The 22,457-nt window shown below is 52.1% G+C and overlaps 6 protein-coding genes across 6 annotated transcripts; 3 read left to right on the top strand and 3 right to left on the bottom strand.

Annotated features, from left to right (window-relative positions):
* Window positions 1–361: 361 nt before the first annotated feature.
* Window positions 362–1,127, top strand: JCM6883_006538 (uncharacterized protein; the record flags this gene model as incomplete). The annotated part of the gene is made up of 5 exons (XM_076634572.1): window positions 362–383; window positions 479–657; window positions 723–755; window positions 980–1,034; window positions 1,102–1,127. 5 exons carry the CDS (start codon window positions 362–364, stop codon window positions 1,125–1,127), a joined length of 315 nt encoding a protein of 104 aa, XP_076485451.1.
* Window positions 1,128–2,077: 950 nt separating this feature from the next.
* Window positions 2,078–3,332, top strand: JCM6883_006537 (uncharacterized protein; the record flags this gene model as incomplete). The annotated part of the gene is made up of 4 exons (XM_076634571.1): window positions 2,078–2,113; window positions 2,373–2,472; window positions 2,535–3,134; window positions 3,250–3,332. The coding sequence occupies 4 exons, from the start codon at window positions 2,078–2,080 to the stop codon at window positions 3,330–3,332; spliced, it is 819 nt and encodes a 272-aa protein (XP_076485450.1).
* A 1,053-nt stretch (window positions 3,333–4,385) lies between these two features.
* Window positions 4,386–9,815, bottom strand: JCM6883_006536 (uncharacterized protein; the record flags this gene model as incomplete). The annotated part of the gene is made up of 16 exons (XM_076634570.1): window positions 4,386–4,496; window positions 4,568–4,594; window positions 4,660–4,719; window positions 4,785–4,805; window positions 4,869–4,929; window positions 4,991–5,132; window positions 5,210–5,401; window positions 5,463–5,687; window positions 5,762–6,158; window positions 6,223–6,284; window positions 6,340–6,382; window positions 6,445–6,783; window positions 6,848–7,604; window positions 7,670–7,971; window positions 8,033–8,774; window positions 8,833–9,815. The coding sequence occupies 16 exons, from the start codon at window positions 9,813–9,815 to the stop codon at window positions 4,386–4,388; spliced, it is 4,464 nt and encodes a 1,487-aa protein (XP_076485449.1).
* Window positions 9,816–10,472: 657 nt separating this feature from the next.
* On the bottom strand, window positions 10,473–12,601 carry JCM6883_006535 (uncharacterized protein; the record flags this gene model as incomplete). Its single annotated transcript, XM_076634569.1, has 10 exons — window positions 10,473–10,499; window positions 10,622–10,838; window positions 10,916–10,965; window positions 11,067–11,116; window positions 11,194–11,254; window positions 11,314–11,906; window positions 11,974–11,977; window positions 12,043–12,099; window positions 12,165–12,296; window positions 12,578–12,601. The coding sequence occupies 10 exons, from the start codon at window positions 12,599–12,601 to the stop codon at window positions 10,473–10,475; spliced, it is 1,215 nt and encodes a 404-aa protein (XP_076485448.1).
* Window positions 12,602–13,411: 810 nt separating this feature from the next.
* Window positions 13,412–15,741, top strand: JCM6883_006534 (uncharacterized protein; the record flags this gene model as incomplete). Its single annotated transcript, XM_076634568.1, has 9 exons — window positions 13,412–13,414; window positions 13,483–14,041; window positions 14,111–14,183; window positions 14,239–14,580; window positions 14,658–14,756; window positions 14,822–14,922; window positions 14,990–15,247; window positions 15,320–15,668; window positions 15,732–15,741. 9 exons carry the CDS (start codon window positions 13,412–13,414, stop codon window positions 15,739–15,741), a joined length of 1,794 nt encoding a protein of 597 aa, XP_076485447.1.
* A 301-nt stretch (window positions 15,742–16,042) lies between these two features.
* On the bottom strand, window positions 16,043–17,691 carry JCM6883_006533 (ribonuclease III domain-containing protein; the record flags this gene model as incomplete). The annotated part of the gene is made up of 5 exons (XM_076634567.1): window positions 16,043–16,064; window positions 16,138–16,422; window positions 16,496–16,736; window positions 16,812–17,113; window positions 17,171–17,691. The coding sequence occupies 5 exons, from the start codon at window positions 17,689–17,691 to the stop codon at window positions 16,043–16,045; spliced, it is 1,371 nt and encodes a 456-aa protein (XP_076485446.1).
* Between the last annotated feature and the right edge of the window lie 4,766 nt (window positions 17,692–22,457).

Below are 22,457 nucleotides of genomic sequence, written 5' to 3'. Positions count from 1 at the left end.
ATCCCGTCCTGCAGCCATTCTGAGCCGTTCAATCCCTGCTGAATCCACCTAATATACCTCCTGTACTACTCTATAACCTCTCTGTGCCGTGTGTAACCGATTGAATGAGTATTTCCCCCTTTGCATTTCCTGGCGTCTTTCCCTCTGCAGAACTCGGCGCGGCTGGACTTGACTGGGTTGACGGGTCGGCGAATCGATTCTAGTTGCTCCTAGTAGCTTACGAGGACAGTTGGGCGGTGCTCAGACGGGAGAGAAAAGGAGAGGTCGCCTTTTCGACTTTGAGGAAATTTTCAGTGAGAAGAGGAAACCGGGCCGCTCTTCTTGCCTTTCTCTGTCGTCTAGTTCCACTTCCACTACAAGGATGTCCACTGTAGCTAGGTCCAGTGAGTTCTAGACCAATCGTCCTTGTGATCCCGTTGCTCGTTCGATCCGAAACTGACTTCTTCTTCCTTCTCCTCTCACTCTCGAACTCGAAAAGACCTCCCCTGGGGACTCAACAAGGGTCACCCGACCACTGCTATCCCCAAGGTCGCCAAGCCCTCGAACCGCAAGGGAAAGCAATCGGCTCGCTCTTCGTTCGTCAAGAGCATCGTCCGAGAGGTCGCTGGATTCGCTCCTTACGAGAGGCGTGTTATGGAGTTGATCCGTAACTCCAAGGTCAGTCATTACTTCTGATCACGCTTGTTGTTCGAACGCTGATCGTGTCCCCTCCCCCCAAACAGGACAAGAAGGCCCGAAAGCTCACCAAGAGGCGTGTATGTTTTATCAATTCATCAATCAACTACCACAGAGAGGGTCACAGTCGGAGCGATGGAAGTCAGTCTGTCGAATGAGCGGGTGACAGAGAGCGGGAGTAAACCAGGATAATCAGAAAACAGAGAGTCGGAAAGGAGGAGAATCGGAACTCGGATTCAGATTTCAAGTCGCGTAAGTTACAGGAACAAACGGATACTGACTCGTCGGACTGCTTTTCGAATAGCTCGGTACCCTCCGCCGTGCCAAGCGCAAGGTCGATGAGCTCACCGGTGTTATCGGTAAGTTTTCGAAAATCTCTCCTTTTCCCCTCTTACACTCTCAACTCACCTTCGTTCGTACCCGCAGCTGAGCAACGTCGTCACGCCGCATAAACGGAGACTTTTCGACCCATACCTCGACGTTTCCCTTCCCCCACAACCTCTCTCGCTTTCTCCTCTTCCCCTTCTTCCCCCTCCGACCGGCTCTTTGTGTATTCCCGTTCCGTTCATATCGCAATGGATTCACTCCCCCCCACGATCTATCGCAAGAGTCAGGAAGAGGCAGAGGTGGTGGATCAGGCGACTGCTGGGGACTGGGTTACGGGCAAAATCGATGTGTGATTGCGAATTCTTCGAAAAAAACAAAATTCAAAAAGCCAGTCAAAGATGTGAATGATGATGCGAGGGACGTAGGAGAGATCGCAGAGAAGTTGCGGTTGAGGCTTGGAGACTGTTGGGTGCGAAGCACGCTTCCGTCTCGAGGAGATGCGAGGATTTCAACAGTTGGAGTTTTTCGACTTTTCTGTTGCTCGCTCGTGTTCGACCCGTTTGGTGCGCGACTTGCAGTCTCTCACCTCGCGTGCTGCATAGTGCGTCGCTCCTGTGCTACAGCGTTCTCGTCACTGACAGCGATCGAGACAGCATCGCAAGGAAGCACAGACTTTGGGGCGAAACGAAGACTTGACTGCAATCGAATAATTTCGCTTCGCTTCACAATCGGAGCTGAGCTCTACCTCGTTATTTGCCTCGTACGAGATACGGTAACAGTGACCGAGGAAAAGGAAGCGACGCAGCTCGACGACTCAGGGGAAGCCCAAAACTCAGAGTCGAGAAATTTGCCTGCTCCTTCAAAATCGAATTGTCCACCGACGAACTTTTTCTCCTTTGTGCACATCGACTTGACGAATCTACACCACTTGATCTAAAAGTACTTACTCAAGCATTCTATCCGTCACCTAGCAGCGCTGACTCTCTTCCTCCTTCTACAGTGGTTAGTTACGACTCTTCGACTCTTCGATCTTGAAAAAAAGACACCCCTCTTCCCCTTCCTTTCGACTACCCGTATGCAAAGAGTTCAATACTCCTTTTGGGCAGCTCCTGTTCTTCATTGAACGAGTCTTGCTTGGTGTCCGCCTTCGTGGCTGGAGTTGGAGAATCTTCTTTTGGGGGTTCGCAGGAGGTCGTCCTTTGAAAGGGGGACGACCTCAGTAGAGCTCTTCGGTATCTCGTGTAGAACCGAATCTTAATGACCTGCTTTTTGCCCCTTTCCCCCTGCGTCGCTTGACTATTTCTAGGTCAGTTTTTCATCTCCCCTCTCTCCCGATCTCCCTTACTGACAGCTCGTATGAACTCATTCAGGCCCCTACCAAGAAAGTCGCTAAGGCCCCCGGCCAGACCAAGTCCTCGAAGAAGACCACCAACCCTCTCTTCGAGTCCCGTCCCAAGTCGTTCGGCATCGGTACGCTTTCTCTTCTCTCTTGCTTTCTCTTGCTACGTCGGTTGACTCTCTCTCGACTGTAGGTCAATCGGTTCGCCCTACCACTGACCTTACCCGCTTCGTCAAGTGGCCCGAGTACGTTCGTCTTCAACGTCAAAAGGTTATCCTCAACCAACGTCTCAAGACTCCCCCCGCGATCGCTCAATTCGCCAACGTCCTCGACAAGAACACTGCCACCCAACTCTTCCGTCTTTTGAACAAGTACAAGGGAGAGTCGAAGCAAGAGAAGAAGGTTCGTCTCGAGACCAAGGCTGCCGACCTCGCCGATGGAAAGAAGTCCGACGAAACCAAGAAGCCCTTCTTCATCAAGTCTGGATTGAACCACGTCGTTTCCCTCGTCGAGAACAAGAAGGCCAACCTCGTCGTCATTGCCGACGATGTTGACCCTATTGAACTCGTCGTCTTCCTCCCCGCTCTCTGCCGCAAGATGGGTATCCCTTACACGATCGTCAAGGGCAAGGCTCGTCTCGGTGCCGTCGTCGGACGCAAGACTGCCTCGGTTCTCGCGTTCGGAGAGGTCAAGCCTGAAGACAAAGCTGAACTCGCCAAGCTCGTTTCCGCTATCAAGGTCAACTACACTGACAAGCAAGAAGCTAACCGAAACAGATGGGGAGGAGGATTAAGTAAATTTTGCTAAGTCTAAGCTATCCCTGTTGAAGTTGAAAAAACTGACTCTTCTCGTTTTTGTCTCCCTTTTTTCCCTTTCCCTTCTCCTTCCTTCTACCTCTCACTCTCTAGGGGGAAAGAAGTCGATCGCCAAACTCGAGGCTCGCGCCAAGGCTCTCGGTCAAAACCCTGCCAACGTCTCGCACACCGTCTAAATCTTTTGATTAGTGCGCCCTCCTTTTCTGTTCTTCCCTTCCTTATTTTGTTTGTTGCCTCTCTCTCTCTCCTCCCTCCGTGTGTTGTATTGCGATACTTTTCTTTATCAACGTCGACACCGGTTCGGAGGAAAACTTGCAATTTGGATTCGAAAGAACTTTTGGAGAAACCTTTCGCCTCATCGCGTCACTGCCTTGCGTCCCAACTTTAGCCTCAGTGGTGAGCTCACACTCACCGATTGACTCGCGTTGCTGAACCGGCTCCATTCAGCTCGCTGTCACTGAGTTGGAAAGGCTTGATTCCTCCGGAGACTGTTTCATTCTGAGCCGTCCTCGCACACCGTCGTAATTCGCGATAGCACTTGATATCCGCCTTGACGCTAGACTCGTCGAAAACTAGCCTCAGCTTCAGCTGCGACGTTCCCTGACATCAGAACTTTTCGCTCGAGTCCAAAGTCAGTTTTCATTCTTGGGTCGAATTATCGCGCTTCCAACCCGATGCTCAATTGTAATGGACTCCCAGGGGGGCAGGGCTACGGCATATGATACGGTCTCTCGTTCTCAGTGGTCAGCGCACGAGTGGTTGACCCTCGGAATCCGAGGTATCAAAGCTGAACCTCTCGCTACATCCAACCTTTTCTTGAAGCTGTTCGTTTCGTCGTCTACATCGTTCTGGGGTAAGCGCGATAGCTTTACTCATGATTGTCCTACCTACGGAGGACGATCGATTTGCCCGCGGCACAGAGCCGACCGCAAGCTTTGTCAATCCGCCGCACATCTCCAGCGGACTGTCTCTTCACCTTGAACGCTCTTGCCACATTCATCTCTGGCGTATCGTGCTTGTATCTTGCTCTCGGTGAGATCGCCAATGTTGCAGGTGGCGAAACATGATATTCCGAAAGAACGTAAAACGATTCTAGATGGAAAACCAGCGGGAGGTGAGAGTTTGTAAAGCGACCAGCGTTTACAGTGAAGGAGAAAAGTCAGAGTACGAGGGAAGAGAGAAGAGTATTACAACTAGCAGGCACGAGGCAGTGAGACGAGGCGGCAACATCATCTCAAAGCTCGAGGTCCGTAGAATGAAGGAATTTTGGGTTTCGCGGGAACGTCTTGTGTCGGAACTGGAGCTTCGTCTCTATCCACGACGTTCGTACGAGTTCTTGGCTATAGATCGAGAAAAGCATCGCGAGTCAGAGTCCGTAACACCAGAATGGCTGAGTTGATGGAAAGCTCACTGTTGTTCCTGAGTATTTCGCATGGAACTGAAGAAAGGATCAGCGTGAGCGATGAATTCTTGCTCTCAGTCACAGCATGAACCAGAACTTACGGCCATGAGTTCCGAGATCTCCCTCTGTAGCGCTTCCTTCTCCGCTCGAAGTTTACCGACCTGCGACGACAAGCTGTCAATCAGTCTCGAGCTCGCGGGTGACGAAGGGGATACTCAGAACGTACCTCCTTGAACATACGTTGAACCTGCGCGAACAAAAGCGTTAGTTTCACGAGCACAGTCCGGGAGCGAAGAGAGAAAAGATTCACCTCGCCCGTGAGCTTTCCTCGGAAGTCCGACACATGCGCATCGACTCCGCTTTGTACGCCACTGTTGACACAAGTAGAGTGAGCTCGCTGGGACCGCAGTACTGAGGGATGTGGGAACTGACCCAAGAAGCTTCTTGATCTCGGCAGTGAGAGCGGGATCCATCGTCGTGGTTCTTCCTTCTTTGACGTTCTTCGCGATCTCGCTGAGCACTCTATCCGTTTGATCCGTCTTGCGAGCGAGTTGAGCGACCATTTCGTTGATCTCTGTCGACGGTGAGCACGATCATGAGCGTGAGATCTGCAGAAAAATCGAGATAGTTTGAAGATGGAGAAGTGCTTACTCGCAGTTCGTTCGGCGTTCATCGAAGTAACTTGTTCGATTCGAGCAATCTCTGCGCGCTTAGTCTCGAGCTCGGCTCGTTCCTCAGCGGTTAGAGCACCAGATTTTGCTCGATCTTCCGCCGCTTGAGTAGCTTGATCACTTTGTTTGCGGGAGAGATCACGAAGTGTCTCGAGGATGTCAGAGATAGCGACTGGTGAGAAAGGTAGGTAAGCAAGTCGCTTCATCGGAAGAGACGAGTCAAAGAAACTCACGAGACAAGCCTGCTTCCTCTCGCTCTGCATGTTCTGCTGGTCGTAGTCCTCGCATCTGCTCTCCGACTCGCTCGTTGTCGAGTAACTCATTGCGCAGTGCATCTCCGAGCTGTGCGACTTGAGTGTCGCCAGCGACTTCCGGTTCGAAGAATTGTTCGTCTGTAGAATAGACAACCGCAGCACTTCCCCAACGAGTCGAGCGATTGGCAACAGGTTCGGGAGCACCTGTGAAGCGTCCGAGAAGATAAGGTCAGCCATTCCCGGAAACGAGAACGATCCCGAATGAGCGTTGTACTCACCCCAAAGCCTGACTCCAGGCATCCTTGGACCTTTTGGCTTGACGGTGTTCGACGTAGGCTCCTGATTCGCTACTTCGGATCGAGCAGCGGTGGCGAAATAGCTCTTGGGGTTGATGATGAATCCTCTTTTCGAACTCTTCTTCTTGAGTCGCGAAGTTCCGTGCCTTCCATCCGCGATGGCAGCCATCTCGACCTCCTGCTCATCGGCCTCTAGTACGGGAACTTCTTCGTCTTGTACAGGATCATCGGCTTCTCCTTCCTCGTCCGGTAAAGCAGCGTTCTCGAGAGCTTCGAGGAGTCGCTGAGGGAGACTCGCAACTTGCTGAACAACACTGTCGACCGCTTGACCGAGAGCATCATGTTGAGCTTGACGGATTCGAGTGTCTTCCGTGACCCACTATCAACGAGCGAGAGATGAGTCAAGTCAGTAGCGACGCGAGACTGAGTAAGTTTCGACTAACGTGAGCGAGAGCGCTGATCGCCTGAGCTTGCATCTCTAGACGAGCCTTGTCATCTTTGAGGGCTGCGTAAAGGGATGAGCTAGGGTCTTGGAGGGCGACGATGAACAAGCGACTCACTTGAACGTTGGTTCTCGAGAGTCTCCCGAATAGTCCAAAGGAGCTGCGTCGGTCTTACCGTTAGCGACCTGCGACGTTCAGACTGGTAGCTGAGGCACGACTTACCCCATTGACCTCCTGAGAATGTCTCGAATCCGATCGAGATTGCGAAGACGAAGATTCTGGTTGAGAACGACGAGAAATCGAAGGCTGTACGACCGCACTCTTCGCAAAAGGGTCGCGGTTCGACGAACGAAGGTGTTCTGGAGCAGAATAAGGTGAAGAAACAGATACCGGCGCTTTCTTCTTGCCTAGAGGGAGTCGGAAACCGGATCTTCCAGGGGTTCGAGGCTCCTGAGCTCCTCCTTTCTCGACAGGTTGATCCGGGATCACCGATCGAGGCAAATCATTCCTCGAAGGGGTCGTCGGAGACGAGCTCGACCAATCGACCTCTCGTGCTTCTCGCTGTTCAGACTCGAAAAGCTGTCAGCATAAATCTGTACAGTCTCGTGCTCGGGAGTGATCTTACCTCGTAGTCCCGAAGAGTCTGTTTCCATGAAATCTTCTCCGATGCAGTATCGACACCTCGTCTCGTCGTGACCGTTTCGGCGTCGACTTCTCGAGGCTTCGCGACGTTGAACTCTGCACGACCTTGCACTCTCGAAAGTGGTCGAGCTTCTTGGTAGGTGAGAGATGACGACGATCGAATCGATGCGGATGATTTCGGCGAAGGCGCTACGTAGTCTTCCGTTTTCGATCGGATGTGAAAACTTTGTGGACGAGTCGGAAAAGGTCGAAACGGAGGTTCGGTATCTGGCATGAAATATACCGAGAGATCCGATTGACTTCTCGCATGACCGCGGGGCGAAGAGCGAGCGGGCGAAGGAGGAAGAGTGGGGAGAGGACGAGAGTCGTAACGAGAGAGCAAGTCGGTCGAGAGAGGTTTGATGTGAGGTCGATTCGCTGCAATCGCAAAGTCGTCCAGACCATTCGAAGTGGATTTTGTGGATTCGACAGGCTTGGGAGGAGATGCTGGTCGAGACCAGATTGAGCGAGAACGGTCTTGAGGTTCAGCAACATCGAAAGTGGAAGCGAGTTTCGAAGGCGCAGGGGCAGGCGAGACATGATCTTCGTCTGGATCGACAGAACTGGCTTCGCGACGAGTGGGACTCGATGAAGCTGTAGATCGTGGACGAGTCGCGAGCTGGGGACGAGATCTCGGGATTGGCGTTCGAGAGTTGTCAAAAGGAAGATTCTGTTGCGCTTTCGATGCCCCGATCGCGTCTCTGTGTCAAAACACAGGAAATGAGCTCAGACTTGATCGCTAGAAAGAAGATGAGGAAGCGCTTACTCGAGAGCCAAAATCCATCGAACTCGCTCGCTGCCTTTCTCGCAAGCAAACTCTTTTCGCTCTCCGGACTTGAAAACGACTGAGAACGGGCGAATCAACGAATCACCAAACGAGTTCGACGTCGGCTCTTCCTCAACTCGATCACATTGAACGAGGTCGAGGGCGACGATCGGCTGTTTGAGGGAGTTCTGGTCGGTCGGTCGGAAGGAGAGAGTGTCGGAAGTGAGTACAGAGTAGCGAGGCGTCCACGTTCGCGGTCGAGTAGGAGATTCGTCTTGTTCAGGTGGAATCGAAAGGTATCCCTGTGGAGTTTTCGACGAGTCAGCGCGATGCACGAGGAACCACGAGTAGAAAGCTCCTCACCTCGCATAGCGTCTCGGCTTCCGACGGCCTGGTTGTCACAACTCTATCGTACCCATCGACCGTCCTTCCCTCAATCACAGCTTCTCGAGCGAACTCTTCTTGTTCCTCCTTGCGCTCGATCTCGTTCCATCGATCTCGCTCCGACGAGGGATCCTCCGGAGGCTCTGCATCTTGACGCGGTGTCTGGTAGATATTTCGAATCGACTCGAGACGAGCACGTCGAGCTTCCCTCCTTCTTTCGATTTCGGCGAGGGGATCTTCAAGCGATAGAGGAGGTTGAGGCAGACGGCTCGATGACGCCGGCGAAGAGATGTCGCGAGAAGGTGCAGAGGGGAATTGAGCTCGGCTTGGACTAGGTGCAGGAGATGATTCGAATCGAGAAGCCCTTTTCGCGATGTCGGGTGAGGTGTTTCGAGTCGGAGAGCCAGTTCGTCGGACTTCACGCGGAGGAGTCGGAGGAGCGTGGATACTGCTACCGCGGTTGAAAATCGAGTCTGGAATTGAGCTCGACCTCCCGAGCAGTTGCGAAGTTGCAGCGAGTCGAACGTCGACAATCGCATCACCAGGTCGTGAGCTCAAGCTGGGAGTGCTACGAGATTGGACGATGGGCGAAGACGGAGCGATAGATCTCGATTTGGCAGACGATGCGTACCGGTTCGAAGTCGTCGAGTCGGAGAATGGGAGCGAGTTTTGACGAAGGTGACCCTGCCAAGTCGACATGGAACTTCTCTCGGAGCGTTCCCTGCACGAAGAGACGTGAGATCAATGTCGCAGAGAGAAGCAGAACAGATTCGACTCACTGTACGTCGGAAAGTGCCGTGAAATCGTACTCGACCTCTTCCCCATACCTTCCATAGATCTTTGATCGACTCTTGCTCCTTTCTCGATTCGTAAACACTCGCGACAATTCCGATACAGCATCGTCCGTTTCTTCCTCTTCCTCCTTCAAAGATGAGGGAGCCGTCGAATCGGTCGTAAGAGGAGGAAGTGATTCAGGGAACGAGAGAGCGGGGGATGAAAGTGGTAGGTCGACGGTATCGGCGAGAGTGTACTCGGGAGGCGAGATGACTGATTTGTCGCGAAGAGGCAATTTCGTAGCTTCTTTCATCGAATCGGACTCGGTCGAATCGTTTGTCACTCCATCAGACGTCTCGAGATCGATGTTCGAGGTTTCTTGTAGCGATTCGTGGCTTGAGGGAGTCGGTGAACGAGAGCTTGGAGGCGATTTCGATGCTCTTTGCGCCTTGAGTCTGTCGAAAAGTCCTCGGGACAGAACGACGTTCGTGATAGGCCGTGCAGTGTTCGAGTCGACAGATGGGGTCGTCGAAGTCGTCGATTTTGGGCGAAAGGGAGGGATTTCGACGATTTTGGATTCGTTGCGAAGAGGAGAAGCTGGTCGGGGAGTGATCGAGTCTGATTGTGTCGAATCGATGGGTTTGTCGCTAGGTGTGCTCGGTACAGAGGGAGTGAAGGATCGTTCCGAACCCGGTTGAACTCGAAGTTTTGGAAGATTTGCATTCGTCGTCGTCTTCGTCGCCTTCGTTGCTTCTTTCTGAGGCTCCTCCTGGTGGGTATCGTTATCTGGTGCTATCCCATTGATGACACCGGTCCTCGCTTCTTCTAGACTGAACAGGCCCTCCCTCTGTTTGCTTCTCTCTTCTCGAGCCTTGGCAATTGCCGCGAGTTGTTCCGATGCCGATAGATCCGAACTAGTCGTGTAAGATCGTATGAGGTTGCTCGAAGTCGAACGGGTCGAGCGTGTAGGCGAGGGACTCCTCATCATCGTGTTGAATGCTGTCCCTTCGCTTGAAGGGTGAGGGATACGATGGAGTGGGGTTCAACCGAGTATAGTGGAGCTTGTGAGGTGCCTACGTGTGTGTAATGGCGAGGAGGGATGGTGAGCGAGCAGTTCGGAGGGCCGGAGGAAGTTCCATTGTTTAGAGGTCTGTGCGTTCAGCGAACGAGTGATTTGGGTTATTAGATTTGTCCAGCGAGAGTTGTGCATTCGGTGGTCGAAGTGGTGTGAGTGGAAGAGCAGAAGAGATGAATCGCGCGAATTTCGACTTTTCGTGCAGACATCGTTTTGATGTTGGGAGGTCCTGACATGACCGCGACTCATGTGAGGCGCAAGAAGAATCGCTCGAGCTCGCTCAAGCGCTCCAGGCGGCGGAACGAAAGCGAGTCGACTCGCGGAAGCACGAGAGAGAGGCGAGCGACTAGACGAGAATACGTTCTCCTCGTTCTTTCGCTAGCGAGCGAGAGCAGGAGACGATATACTATCGTCAGGCGGCATACTCTGGTCATTCAAGCTGCAACGAGGTGAAGACAAAACTGGTGGGACGGAAAACAGAAAAATTTGCAAACCGAGCTCTTTCGTTCGTTTCGTTCAAGGGGTAAAAAATCGCTAACAACTCCAGACAAACTAAAGGCGATTCTGTATCTACTTGAAGGTCTTACCGTCGGCGCACTGCGGTAAAGAGAGAGATGGGTCAGCTCGGAGTAGCACAAAAAGTCGGGACGAGAAAAAGAAGTGCGAGGAAGAGAGTTCCGCGACCGGAGTCGTTGTGGTGTAGTAGAGACGATGCTTACGGGCTTTCCCTTGCAATCCCCCTCCCAAGACCAGTTCTCGAGGATGAATTGGCGGTCCGCCTTGAGGTCGAGGGGAGTGAACTCGTAAGATTCCCAATCAGGGGCGACGGAGAAGATGTCCTCGACGTTCGAGCCCCTAATAAGGTATACTCCTTCGATAATGGAATCGTTGTTGGTTCCGTAAACGCAGTTGTTGCCGAACAAGAACTTCCTGGAACTGTTTTCCAGTCGATTTTTAGTTTTTGAGCGTCAGCGACTCTAAATAGCTCGGAATGGGTTCAAAATGACGCGTACGCTTCAAGGCGGGTGTGTAATCCCGTGATTAGATTGCTTGACATGAAGACCTGGGGTGTAGAGGGAGATTTAGCCACTTTTCGGGAACTTTTCGCGAAGTTTTCAAACTTTTTCGGAAACTAGCGACGACAAGCGGAGACAAAAGACTTACTTGGGTCAACTCGGTAGGGTACTTGTAGCTGGCGCGGACGAGGGAGTATTCTATCGATCAGCAGAGGAAGAATCAGCATTTCTGAGAACGAAAAAAGAAAACGGTCCGAAAACGGTCGAAAACGTACCGTTGGGGTTGTAGTTCTTCTCGAACCACTCGAAAAAATCTTTCGTGTCGTTGTTCGAGTACTGCCGAAGGAAGGACCATAATCAGACAAAGCTAGAGCAAAAACGAGTGAGAAACGTACTTGTCTTTTGACCTCATCGAGCACGAGAGTGGGCTTTCCGAGGGCTTCGCAAGGGTGCTTAGCCTTGGGCTCGGCGGGGGCAGACTCCTCCTCCTCCTCTTGAGCAGCGGGGGCGGCCTTAGGCTTGGGGGCGGGAGTTTCCTTCTTCTTCTCTTCCTTCTTGGGGGGAGTGTAAACGATGGCCTTCTCGATCAAAGTAGGTTGTCCAACGATAGACTTGACGTTCTCTTGGTTGATAACCGTGTTGAAGAACCTCATCGTGTTGGGGAGAGTAGCGCGGAATTCGGCATCGAGAACTTTGGCGAATCCGAAGGAGAGGGAGATGGCGACGAAGAGATCGGCGATGGTGATACGTTCTCCGACGAGGAAAGTGCGGGAAGAGAGGTGCTTCTCGAGGTAGGCGAGGTGGTCTTGAGCGCGTTGCTTGCACGATTCGACGGTAGCCTTGTTGTAGGGTCCTCGGAGGATGGTCAAGATCCAGGGGCCGAGAGCTCCGATGAGGTGAGAGTTACCCCAGAGAGTCCATTGTTGAACGAGAGCGGCGTCCTCCTTGTTGGAACCGAGGAGACCAGCAGCGTTGGATTGAGCGGCAACTAGAAGAAAGCAAAACCGATCAGTATCACCTCCTTTGCCTCTAGATCGTCGACTGTAGACACTAACCGTACTGTAGGACGAGAGAACAAAAGTCAGCAACAGGAGACAAACGATTTCACGAAAGAGAAAACTCACGTTGGCGATGGCAACGCACTCGGTGAGCTTGAAATCACCAGCCTCGAAAGCGGGGATCTACACCATCACACACACAGCATCAGTCGCAGTCCGAAGAACGAACCAAAGAGTATGAGACTCACGAGTCCAAGGGGGAACTTCTCCTTGTACTCGGCAGAGACGCCCTCGAAAGGGTTAGTCTCGACCAACTCGAGCTCGAGTCCTTCGTACTTGGCAGCAGCCTGAACGAACTGAGTTCGAGGGTTCGAAGCCATCTAATAGCATCACGAACATCCACAAGAGGTCAGTATCGAAGGAAGGGAGGAATAATCGATCAACTTGATTCCAATTGTCTCTCCATCGCAATCACTTCCACGCTTCCGCATATCCAATTCAATCACCTAACAATCCTAATGTCGATCATCGCGGCGGTTTAGACGTGGCGAAAGTCGAGATCGAATTGAATGGTGGGAGAAAGTTTTTTGGCGAGAACGTGTCTCCCTCGAAGACGACCGTAGGCACTGATCCGACCGGCGAATAAGTTGGTTGAACGTACACCGTAGATCTTTCCGAAAGCCATTGTAGATTAGTTGAAGAGATGGAGTGGGTAGGGAAAGAGAAAGGAAAATTGTCTCCTCGAGTTCAAAATCGCCTGTGACAGTGATTCCAGTTTCGGGGTTGATCTTCAACCGCTACCTTTCAGTACGACAACCTGAACGAAATGGCTTCGGAAACGGACCACAGAAGCACCTCGCTCAGCTAGTCTAACCTCTCGCACGAGTCGCAAATCAGCTCACTTCCGTGATTCAACCTCTCCACTTCTGATCGATCATATTTTCGCCCGCAATGGACTACAGTCGTTGACCGGATGCTGAGTGAGCTCGACTACTGACGGAACGGCAACGAACGGCTCGAAAACGAACGGAGTTTCGCCAGCAGAGCGAAATGGATTTCAACTATCTGGACTCGCTTAGTTGGGGTCTCTGGACCAGGTCTTACGTAGCATGGTGATGCCACAGTTGGTTCAAGCTCCGCTCGGTTCCGCTCCGCGCAAAGTAGTCATTTCTTGGTGCTACCCGTTTCTCGTTCTCACTTCTCTCGCTCTTCCCTCTTTCTCTTTCCCCATCTTGACTCAACATGAAGCGAATCACTTCTCGACTCCGCCCCAAGTCCAGTACAGACCCAGAAGACTCGACATCTCCCTCTCCTCCTCGCCGCGAGATGGAGACTCCTCCCCGTCGGCAATCACAAGAGCTCGATCTTCTCGGACCTTCGACTTCACTCCTCTCGTTCCCAGCACCGATCTCGCCCACACAGGCAAGAAGAAGGGAAGAATTCGAGCGAGCTAGGAGGAGGAACGAGGCAGTGGAGAGCAGAGGATCGAGTGAAAATGGTTCGTGCTACCCTCTTGTCAACTCAAGTACAGGCTCTTGAACTCAGCCTCCTCTACGGTCTCGACAGGTACTCAGAGTCAATCTGCATCGACTCCATCAAGCACGCGACCCTCTCACTCTGATCGATCTCGAGACTCACTCGCGAGCCACTCTCCACCCTCTCGTGACGATTCGTCTAATCCTCCTTCCCTCCATTCAATACCTACCCGTCGATCTTCTTTCCGGTCTCCCCCGCCGTCATGGACCGATAACACTCGTCTCTCCCGCTTCATCGAGTTCGGAGCCGGATCGAACGTGTTCGAAGCCGACTGTCGCTCTTCCCGCTACGAAGAACCCTCGTAGTAGGCACAGTGTCTCGTTCGCCCTCTCGCATGACGAGTCGAGGATGGATTGTCCTAAAGAAGAGAAGAGGACGAGTCTCGTTTTCACAGATTCGCCGCCGTCTGAACCTCTTCCTCCTCCATCTCCCTCGACGATACCGATTGAAGCACTCCCTCTCGCTTCGCCGCCTCGACAACAAAGTGTACCGACTTCAATCGTGAGGTGCAAAGTCGACAACGAGAAAGAATACGAATTATCGAAATTAGTTGGCAAAGAACGTTTCGAAGAGGCTTTGCAAGATGACAGTGAGGCTCCCTCCTCTCTTCCTCCGTGACGATCAATCTGGGCTAACACTCCTCGATCACGACGAGCAGATCTAGTGAAAGAGTTCCGGGATTTCTTTCTCACTCACCACTACAACGCCGATCTCCTCAACTTGTACCTCGAGTAAGCACTTTCCGCCTTCTCTCTCCATCTTCTGCACCTGATGACTCCCTTGTAGTCTTCGTTCCTTCACCTCCCAATCTCTCCAACTTCACTCCCTCGCCGCTTCAATCCTCTTGACTTTTTTCTCCGAATCCTCCTCATCCCACTTACCTCTCCCCATCTCTCTTCGTGCGCCAGTCTTTCACTCTTTGACTCCCTTATCTAAGACGACGATGGAAGAGATAGGAACGCTTGAGACGGCAGAACGAGAATTGTTCGGGAGGATTCATGAGACGTATTTCGAAGAATTTATGCAGGAACGTCTGGTCGGAATGGGAGCGGACTCTTTGAGTCGGGCACAGGAGGACGATACAGTGAGGGAGTGGGAGAAGAGAGGTTTGGGGAAGGCCTTTTGCCTGTGAGCGCAATCTCTGTCTCATCCGTCTTCGTTTCGCTCGAGGCGCTGATTAGATGACGAAGGTGTTCACGGAATAGAATAAACTCACGTCTAGAGGATAACCCGATAGTACTCGCTAGTGAGGGATTCGCGGAATTGACTGGGTACTCGATCAACGAACTCGTCGGATCGAATTGGTTCGTTCTTCCCTCTCCTCTTTCTCCACCTCGCCTTGAGCTCACTCGGTGTTGAATTCGAGTAGTCGTACTCTTCTTCAAGGTCCCTCGACTTCTCCCTACGCTTCAACCGCTCTTCGAGACGCAATTCACGAAGGGCAATCAATCACGAAACTGATCCTTCATTGTCCGTTCGCTCTCTGCCTTCTCCGCCTTCTTTGACAATGCCGGTACTCACGCTTATGCTGTAACAGATCGTCAAAACGGTGAACCGTTCTATACCCTTTTCTCTCTCGTCCCACTCCGAAACCGGTCCGGACGAGGAGGAGAAATCGATTACTTCCTCGTTGGGAGCTGCGACGTTACGGATTTGTTGTATCCTCTCAACACGAAACCCCCTCAGAGGAGTGAGGGGACGGAGGAGAGGTTGTATGAGAGAGTAGTAGTAGCGAGTTTGAAAGCCGGGAAAGTAGAGGTTGGTCATGTGACGGAGGAGGTTAATGAGTTGTTTGGTGAGTTTCGCGTCTATCCACGCTCGTCGAGTTTCGTTTCGCTTACGCGTTGGAAGATGTTGGTAATCACAGGTATGGAAGAATCGTCGACTGAGCTTGTCGGGGTCGATCTACTCGACCTTCTCTCGAATACTGCTCACGATACTGCTTCGACCGCTCTCGGATCTACCGGTACAAAGGAGGAGGAGGCGTCGTTGAGTCGAAGTGCGATAGCAGAGGCGATCAGGAGAGGTGAACCGTGGAGAGGAGCTGTCGAATTGAATCGTCGAGGAACAGGAGGAGACAGGAATGGACACCAGCTTGAAGACTCAGAGAAAGGGGAAGAGAGCAGCTCGTGTGGTAGTGGGAGAACGGTCAAATGCGTTCTGCACCTCGCGTTCTTGAAGAACGAGGAGGGGGAATCGAAAATGGTCATTGCGATGTACGTTCATTTGTCGTTCTACCTTCTTTCGGTCGGGCGACGCTGACGTTTCGATCATTACAGATTCGCTTGATCGATCGTATGGTTCTCCCTTGGAGCAATTCGTATCTCTCTGAGTATGAAACGAATGTTCGCTCGAAGTCTCTCTGGGTCTGCAAGGAAAGAACATACAAGCTGGAACGAAATCATTTCATGGACGAAGAGAGCTTGCGAAGGAGAGCGATTGCGAGGGTATCTTCAACAAAGGGTGGCGGAACGAAATTGCGGAATTGAAACTGGAGAACTTTTGCGATGAAACCCGAGAACAAGAAACTTTTCGAGATGGGGCTGGCGATTACGATCGATAGACGTTTGGGGAAGAGGCAGACGAGACATCAAGATGACGAGGTTGAATTGCTGTAAGCACGAAGAAGGATCACGTTTCAGCAGAATGAGGAGGATCATGGAAAGCTCAAACCGATCAACTCACCTTTTCAATTTGACGACACCTAGCTTCATCGCCTCCTCTACGAACGCACATCGTCTCTCTACTGTCGTGGGAGCATCAACGACGATTGGCGGAAAACCTGAAATCTCCAGCGTTCGACATTGATTCTTGTGGGTACCGGTCAGGGCGAATTTCACTTTTCGGGCTTGGAGTTCTTTGAACAGGTTTATCTTCGCCTTGTCGACGTTGGAAAAGATGAGAGGGTGAGCCTTGAGGGAATCGGCGGTAAGAGCTTTTGGATTCGATTGAACAGGCGGAGTGGGTAGTCTACAAAGACGTGCATCATCCTCGGTCAGTCACTGATCTTCGATCTCAGTTCGAACAGTGGGATCTGACAAACTTGATGATCTTGAAACAGCCGAGAATGACAGCTTTGTTGACGAGTCTCGCAAGCAAGGATGCCTTTCGATTCTTGAGCTTTTTCTTCGTCGTTTTGACGGCGATCAAAGGAGTTCCTGGGAGTTGAAGGGTCGCACTATGACTCGATGGAGACAAGTCAAAGAGGTAAGGGATCTGTTCCTCTTTGAGGCGGGAGCAAAACTCGGATTCGGCGGCTTTCAAGGAAGGGAAGAAGATCGTTTCTATAAGCAACAGGGCGAGACTTCAGGTCAGACCCTCCCCTGTACGGTCTCTCAGATGGAGGAATGCTGGCTTACTCGTTTTCGGCAGAGCCAGAATTCGAAGTCGTTCCTTTTCTTTCGCAGGTACGACGTTCTCCTTCTTTTCGACCTTGACCGTTCCCTCTTCCTCAAGCAAGACTTCATACTCCGACCTGACGATCGGTGTGAGAAAGTCGACCAGTGCTTCCCGACCTTTCTCGAGGTACAGCGCAGCGAGATACGCCTCCCAAATGTCTGCCCAGTACGCCTTGGGCTTCCCTTCGAGGCGGTAGAAAGAGGCCAACCCGACTCGGTCTATGAGACGTGCTGCTAACTCGTTCGTGACGAGGAAGCCGTTCCTGTGGAGGATGAGGTTAGTGAAATCGAAATGCAGGGCGAATCGAGCAGAGTTCTACCACTTCGCAAGGTTGTTCGCTCTCTCCTTGTTCTCTGGATCATCCTTTGCTCTCATCTCGAGTAACACTCTCACCGTGACTTCGCTCCAAATTCGGTCACCGTAGAAAGCCAACTGTTTTACCGAACAAAACGGAAATTCTGCTGGCGTCGCTCCCTCTCCCACTTTCCCTCCTGCGGTGATCTTGATCGCAGAGTCGAGGATGGATGATCGGAGTCGAGGGAATGTGGCTGGACAGGGTCGGGAGAGGGCGACTTTGATTTGCTCGAGAGGGGCAAGTTTAGCGAATCTGTCGTCGATGGCTTGCGGAGTTGATCCGTGATCAGAACTCGGATTGGAGGGCTCGATAGGAGGAGTCTTCTTCGCGACAGGGGGCTCGAAGATCGGATGAGGACAAAGTGACGAACGGGTAGGAGTGGGTGGTTTCGACAACTTGCGAGCAGAAGTCGAAACGGGAGAAGTGTAGGTCCTCGATTTGAACGAATCTAAGAGGAGGTTGAAATGGCGAGGTGCAAAGAGCATCCTATCTGGAAGCTGGAGAGGAGCGAGAGAAGGGTCGCGAGCGAAAAGTGGAAGCGAGGAAGAACTGGAAATTAGAATCTGTCTTTGGGTCGCGGCAGGGTTCAGGTAGCTTGCTCCCAGATTGGAGGTGTTTGGAGACAACGTTTGAACGAGGCGGGAGAGGGGAGCCCTCTTGGGGGAGCGAGGTTCGCACGAGCCTCTCGCTGCGTCGCACGCTGATAGCGATCACGTGACAAAACACCCAAGGGTCTTTCTTTCGACTTGACGCCGACTCCTGTAATGTCAACGCGAGGATCCTGTTAGTCTTGAACGTCTTTCGACGAGACGACCATTCAAGATCGTTTCTCCTTGCGCGCGACTCCCTTTCTCCCTCCATTCAACCCTTTCGTTCTTCGACGCGTGCGAAACCAAGGGACAGGTGCTCGCACGATCACAATGGACATCAAGCGCTCAAGCCCCGACTCACGGGCCCCGAGACCTTCACCCTTCAATCCTTCATCTCAACTCTTGGTTTCACGCTCTTTCGCCTCGCCTTGAAGTTCGACGCCTGCTAGACTGCATCATGTAAACCTGCTCGTGTATCTCTCAGCTCCCTGGGTACCGCAGCTCATTCCCTTCGCCTTGCAGGGAGCGTTTGGGCCGTTTGGGGCTTCCGACGAGGAGGGGTCCATCTCGGGTCCGCTTCGAAGATGAGGCCAAACAGGATGTATCGCAAGGTAAGCAAACACACTCAAGATGCCTCAGGAAGCTATACAGACCTGCTCGAGCGGATTTTGTAGACCCAAATGAGGAACAACGTCGAACTTCTTTCCTCTCCCTCCCCAACTGCGTCCTCCTTCTGCTCATCGAAGAGCTCTACGAAAGTCAAGTATCAGGCTCCAGCGGCAACCCTTCCATCGCTCAAATCATTATCAACAAACGGATCCACGCTCTCGCACGACCAATCTGGAACTCTCGACTCGATACCTCCTCATCGCAGCTCGATCTCCATCTTTCCACACTACTCATTAGCCCTACAAGACGCGCCGACCTCAGACGGTTAACCCTATGCTTCGAACCGACCTTTACTCACCTCACTCGAGCGACCCTCTCTCGCCTCTCTCGCCTGACGCACCTTACGCTCGAGCTCAAGGGGGAGCAAACTACCGCAGTAGTATCGGCGTTGATCGACGGAATCAAGGCCTTGGACCAACTCGCTCATTTCGAGTTCTACTTCGATAACGCTTCGTGGAAAAATTTTGACGCCTTAATTGGTCATGGGCACAGAGTGCTCGTGAGACTCGGGAACGCATCAGTTAAGCTCTACAGAGATGGAAAACTTGTCTACGGCTGTAGCAGTCGAAACGGCCGTACCATGTGGCAAAAGTCCGGCCTTCCAACCGTCGACTTCATTTGGACGCGAGTCGAGTCGTCCTCGTTCGAACCGCGCGATCCAGCTTCGAGTCCGGTCACCGGCTTTCTCGCTGTTCTCGAGCGCGCCATCCGGCCTGTAAGTTCTCTTTCGCGCGCCGACCATGACGAATCATACATCTAAAGCGTCCCTTTTTGCGTGACCAGAATCCTCAGAATCCTTCGGTCATATCCGATCTTTCTCTCAAATCCCTCACCCTCCACGTCGACTACAAACGATTGGCAGATCGCGAGAATTCCAACTTCTTCACCTCCGCAAACTTCACGCGTCTCCTCGAACTCCTGAGCTTCACGAAACTCGAACAACTCCGGCTCAGCTCTATTACCTGGATTCCGAGGCTTCAGACTCAGTCACAAGTAGTCTCCCTCAAGCGTTTGATCCTATCAGGCACATGCGATTTCACGAAAGATGTTCGTTCTCTTCACTTGTTCCAATTTGAACGAAAACGGACCTGACTCGTTCACACGAAACAGGACAACTCGAATGCGCTCCTGAACCTACTATCCTCTTTCCCGTGTCTCTCCGAACTTTGCCTGGTCGGCGGTAGCTTCTTCGGCGGAAGCCTCACGGCCGACGACATTCGAAACCAGAATCAACAATCTTCCCTCCTCTTCCAGTTCCCCCTCCTTCCTGCTCTTCTCATCTACCTTCGCACTATAAACGTCAAGATTTTTACCTATCGAGCAGGAACACTCGCCAACCGAGAAATGAGGTGGACGAGGTCAACGGAAACGGAGGAATTCGAGAGGGATTGCTGGACGCTCTCGTAAGGATCCCCCTTTGCTGTGTTATCTCTTGTGACACTTCAGAAGGGTGGATCAAGCTAGTAGCTGTGGTGTTTCGCGAGAAAGGGTTGTCGAGTCACGCTATGTTGGGTTTGCAAGATCTCAATTCATTTCTTCCTTTGTAAAGTCGCTTAGCCTGTCAAGCACTCTCAGTAGTTGCAAATGTTGCTGATCTGCCAACGGATCGCAAATTGCGAGAGTGAACATTTCTCTCCGGATGCCTTCCGCATTCTCGCTTCGTCTCGCTGATCAGGAGCGCCCGAGTCGTCTCGCAAGTTCTGCGCACTAGCTCAGGGCCTCACACACACTTCAATGACATCCTATCTACTAGCATGCGACCTTACTCGACCTGCTCTGATGCCTGCATTGACAGCGAGAACAGGGAGTATTCGAGTTTTCGAGTTTCTCCAAGACGTCCGCGATTCGAATTGACTGAGTCGCGCACTCTCTGGCTTTTGCTCAGGTACAGATTCACTTCAACCTGGAGACGCAGAGGGAGGTGAGCATCACTGAAGCTTGCTTTGACATTGATATTCCCGAGTTTCAAGTCCTCAGAACAAGCCGCTTTGAGCAAAGAGAGATGTGCTAGAGAGACTTAATCCAATCCTTCCTTTCCTCGATCCTCCAAGTCCTACCTACTCAGTGAAGTCATAATCGAGCGTCCAACGATCTCTTTCAAACTCCTCTGCGTTCGACAACCTCGTCCATCTCGTTTCCTTGGGGTCGTCGGGATTTCGCAAGGAGAACACCTTCATTTTCGAGTCACGTAGGAAGGAAAGGAGACTGCCGAGGAATGGAAGCCGGAAGCAGAGCTCGGCTGCACTGAGCTTTGAGATTTGGTAGCTGGAAAGATCCGGGGCGAAGAGGCACGAACCGACGAGGTGAAGTTGGGTGAGGTTCGGAAAGCTTCGAAAGAGGCTGAAGAACTTCTCGAAGTCGTCCTGTGTGATCAACGGTCTCAGCACTTGCTCAACCTTTGCTTCGAAAGCGGTGGCTGCTCACCGATTTACGGAAATCGCAGTCCGAGATCGCGGACAGCGTGAGAGCTCTGAGCGAGGGAACAGAGCATGTTCCTGAGACCTTCGGAATCGATTCGATGTACTTGAGGCTGAGTTGCTCGACTCGAGTTCTGGAGAGAAGATCAAGAAAGTCCTTGAATTTGCGTGGAGTCCAGTAGCCGGAGGCAAGTTGCTCCATGTTTGACGGCAATAACGGGGCGAGGTCGAGAGTGAGTTTCCTCAGCGATAATATTGAAGTAGCTGTGTATTCTTCCTGTCGGAGACAAAGCTTTGTCAACGCCGATATTCTTCGGGCCGGGAAGTGTCGGAACGCACCTGCTGAACCGTGAACCCCTTCTTGAAATGAAGCAGAAAACGATCGATGTCCGTCCTGAAGCTCCTGTTGGTCTTGCTTGCGAATTCAAAGGATTCTACGTTTTCCCACCTGATTTGTCCACACAACTCCAACGGCAAATTCACGAATTTCCAGTGCTCCAGTCGACCAGCCTTCACAACCTTGAAGTAGTCGTCTCCGCCTCTTCCGCCCTTAAACGAATCGACCTTGTTGTGGAATCGTTGATAGCAAGTTTCGACGAAAATGTCTCTGTCGTTACTGGACTGGATACCGAGGAATTTGAGACGAGTGCGGCTCGTTAAGTCCTTGAGACCGTCCAAGAGAAGATGTGTCGATCGGTTGGGAGCGTCGACGGTCAGGCTGAGGTGAGTCAAATGGGGCAGACAGGATAAAGCGAGAATGACGAGGTGAGCGTTAGTTTCTCCGAATTCGATCCGGACGTCGCGAAGATGATTGACTCGGTCCTGTCCTTTTTGTGAATGCAGTCGCCAAGTAGACGAGCGAGCTTGAGGTCAAACTGCGTTGGGCTGAGCACGAGACGTGAGGACCAGATTGGGCGAGCGAGACTGAAGATTCGTTTGTTGATCAGGATTCGGGCGATGGGTGGCGAAGTCTTCGTAGAGGACCTGTAGACTTCTTCGAAGATTGGGAGGAGGAGATCGTTCGGGAGAGAGAGGAGGTTCTTCGAAGGAGCCGGAGGTGGGTCAATTGCGGCTAGGAGGATCGAGGCGCGAGATCAATAAGTACTTCTCGAAGTCGTCAAAGAGCTCGCGTACCTTGGATCGGCACTGCAGCTGTTCCCTCCTCCTCTTTAACGACATTAGATGATAATTTTCGACGAGGAGCCCTGGCGAGTGAACATGTTTAGCGAGGGACCCTCGAAGACTGTGAAAGGTTTTCGAGTACTTACATTGCGCTGGGAGCCGTTGGCGTTCACTTGAGGTGCAGATGAGGAAGAAAGAGACGAAAGACAGAAGCGATCAGTTGGTTTCCCTTCTACCATCGACAATCGCATCTAGCGCCTCGTTAGTTGCTCGGACGAACAATGTAAGCCTGCTTGAAGATCTCTATACTTCTCTGACGCTGTAGCTGAACGTCCCTGCCTCTCCAGGTCCGATCGTTCAACTAGATCAAAAGCTCGCCTTCCAACTCGAGAGGAATCTTACCAAGCTGCAGCACAGGGTTAGAGAAACGCGCAGAACTCTCTTGAGACTCGG

This window comes from Sporobolomyces salmoneus (assembly GCF_050403485.1).
Source record: "Sporobolomyces salmoneus JCM6883 DNA, S_salmoneus_JCM6883_v1_ctg64, whole genome shotgun sequence".
In the NCBI taxonomy this organism is placed as follows: Eukaryota; Fungi; Basidiomycota; class Microbotryomycetes; order Sporidiobolales; family Sporidiobolaceae; genus Sporobolomyces; species Sporobolomyces salmoneus.
The sequence above is the reverse complement of the archived record's forward strand: the minus strand, read 5'-3'. Positions and strand labels throughout refer to the sequence as shown.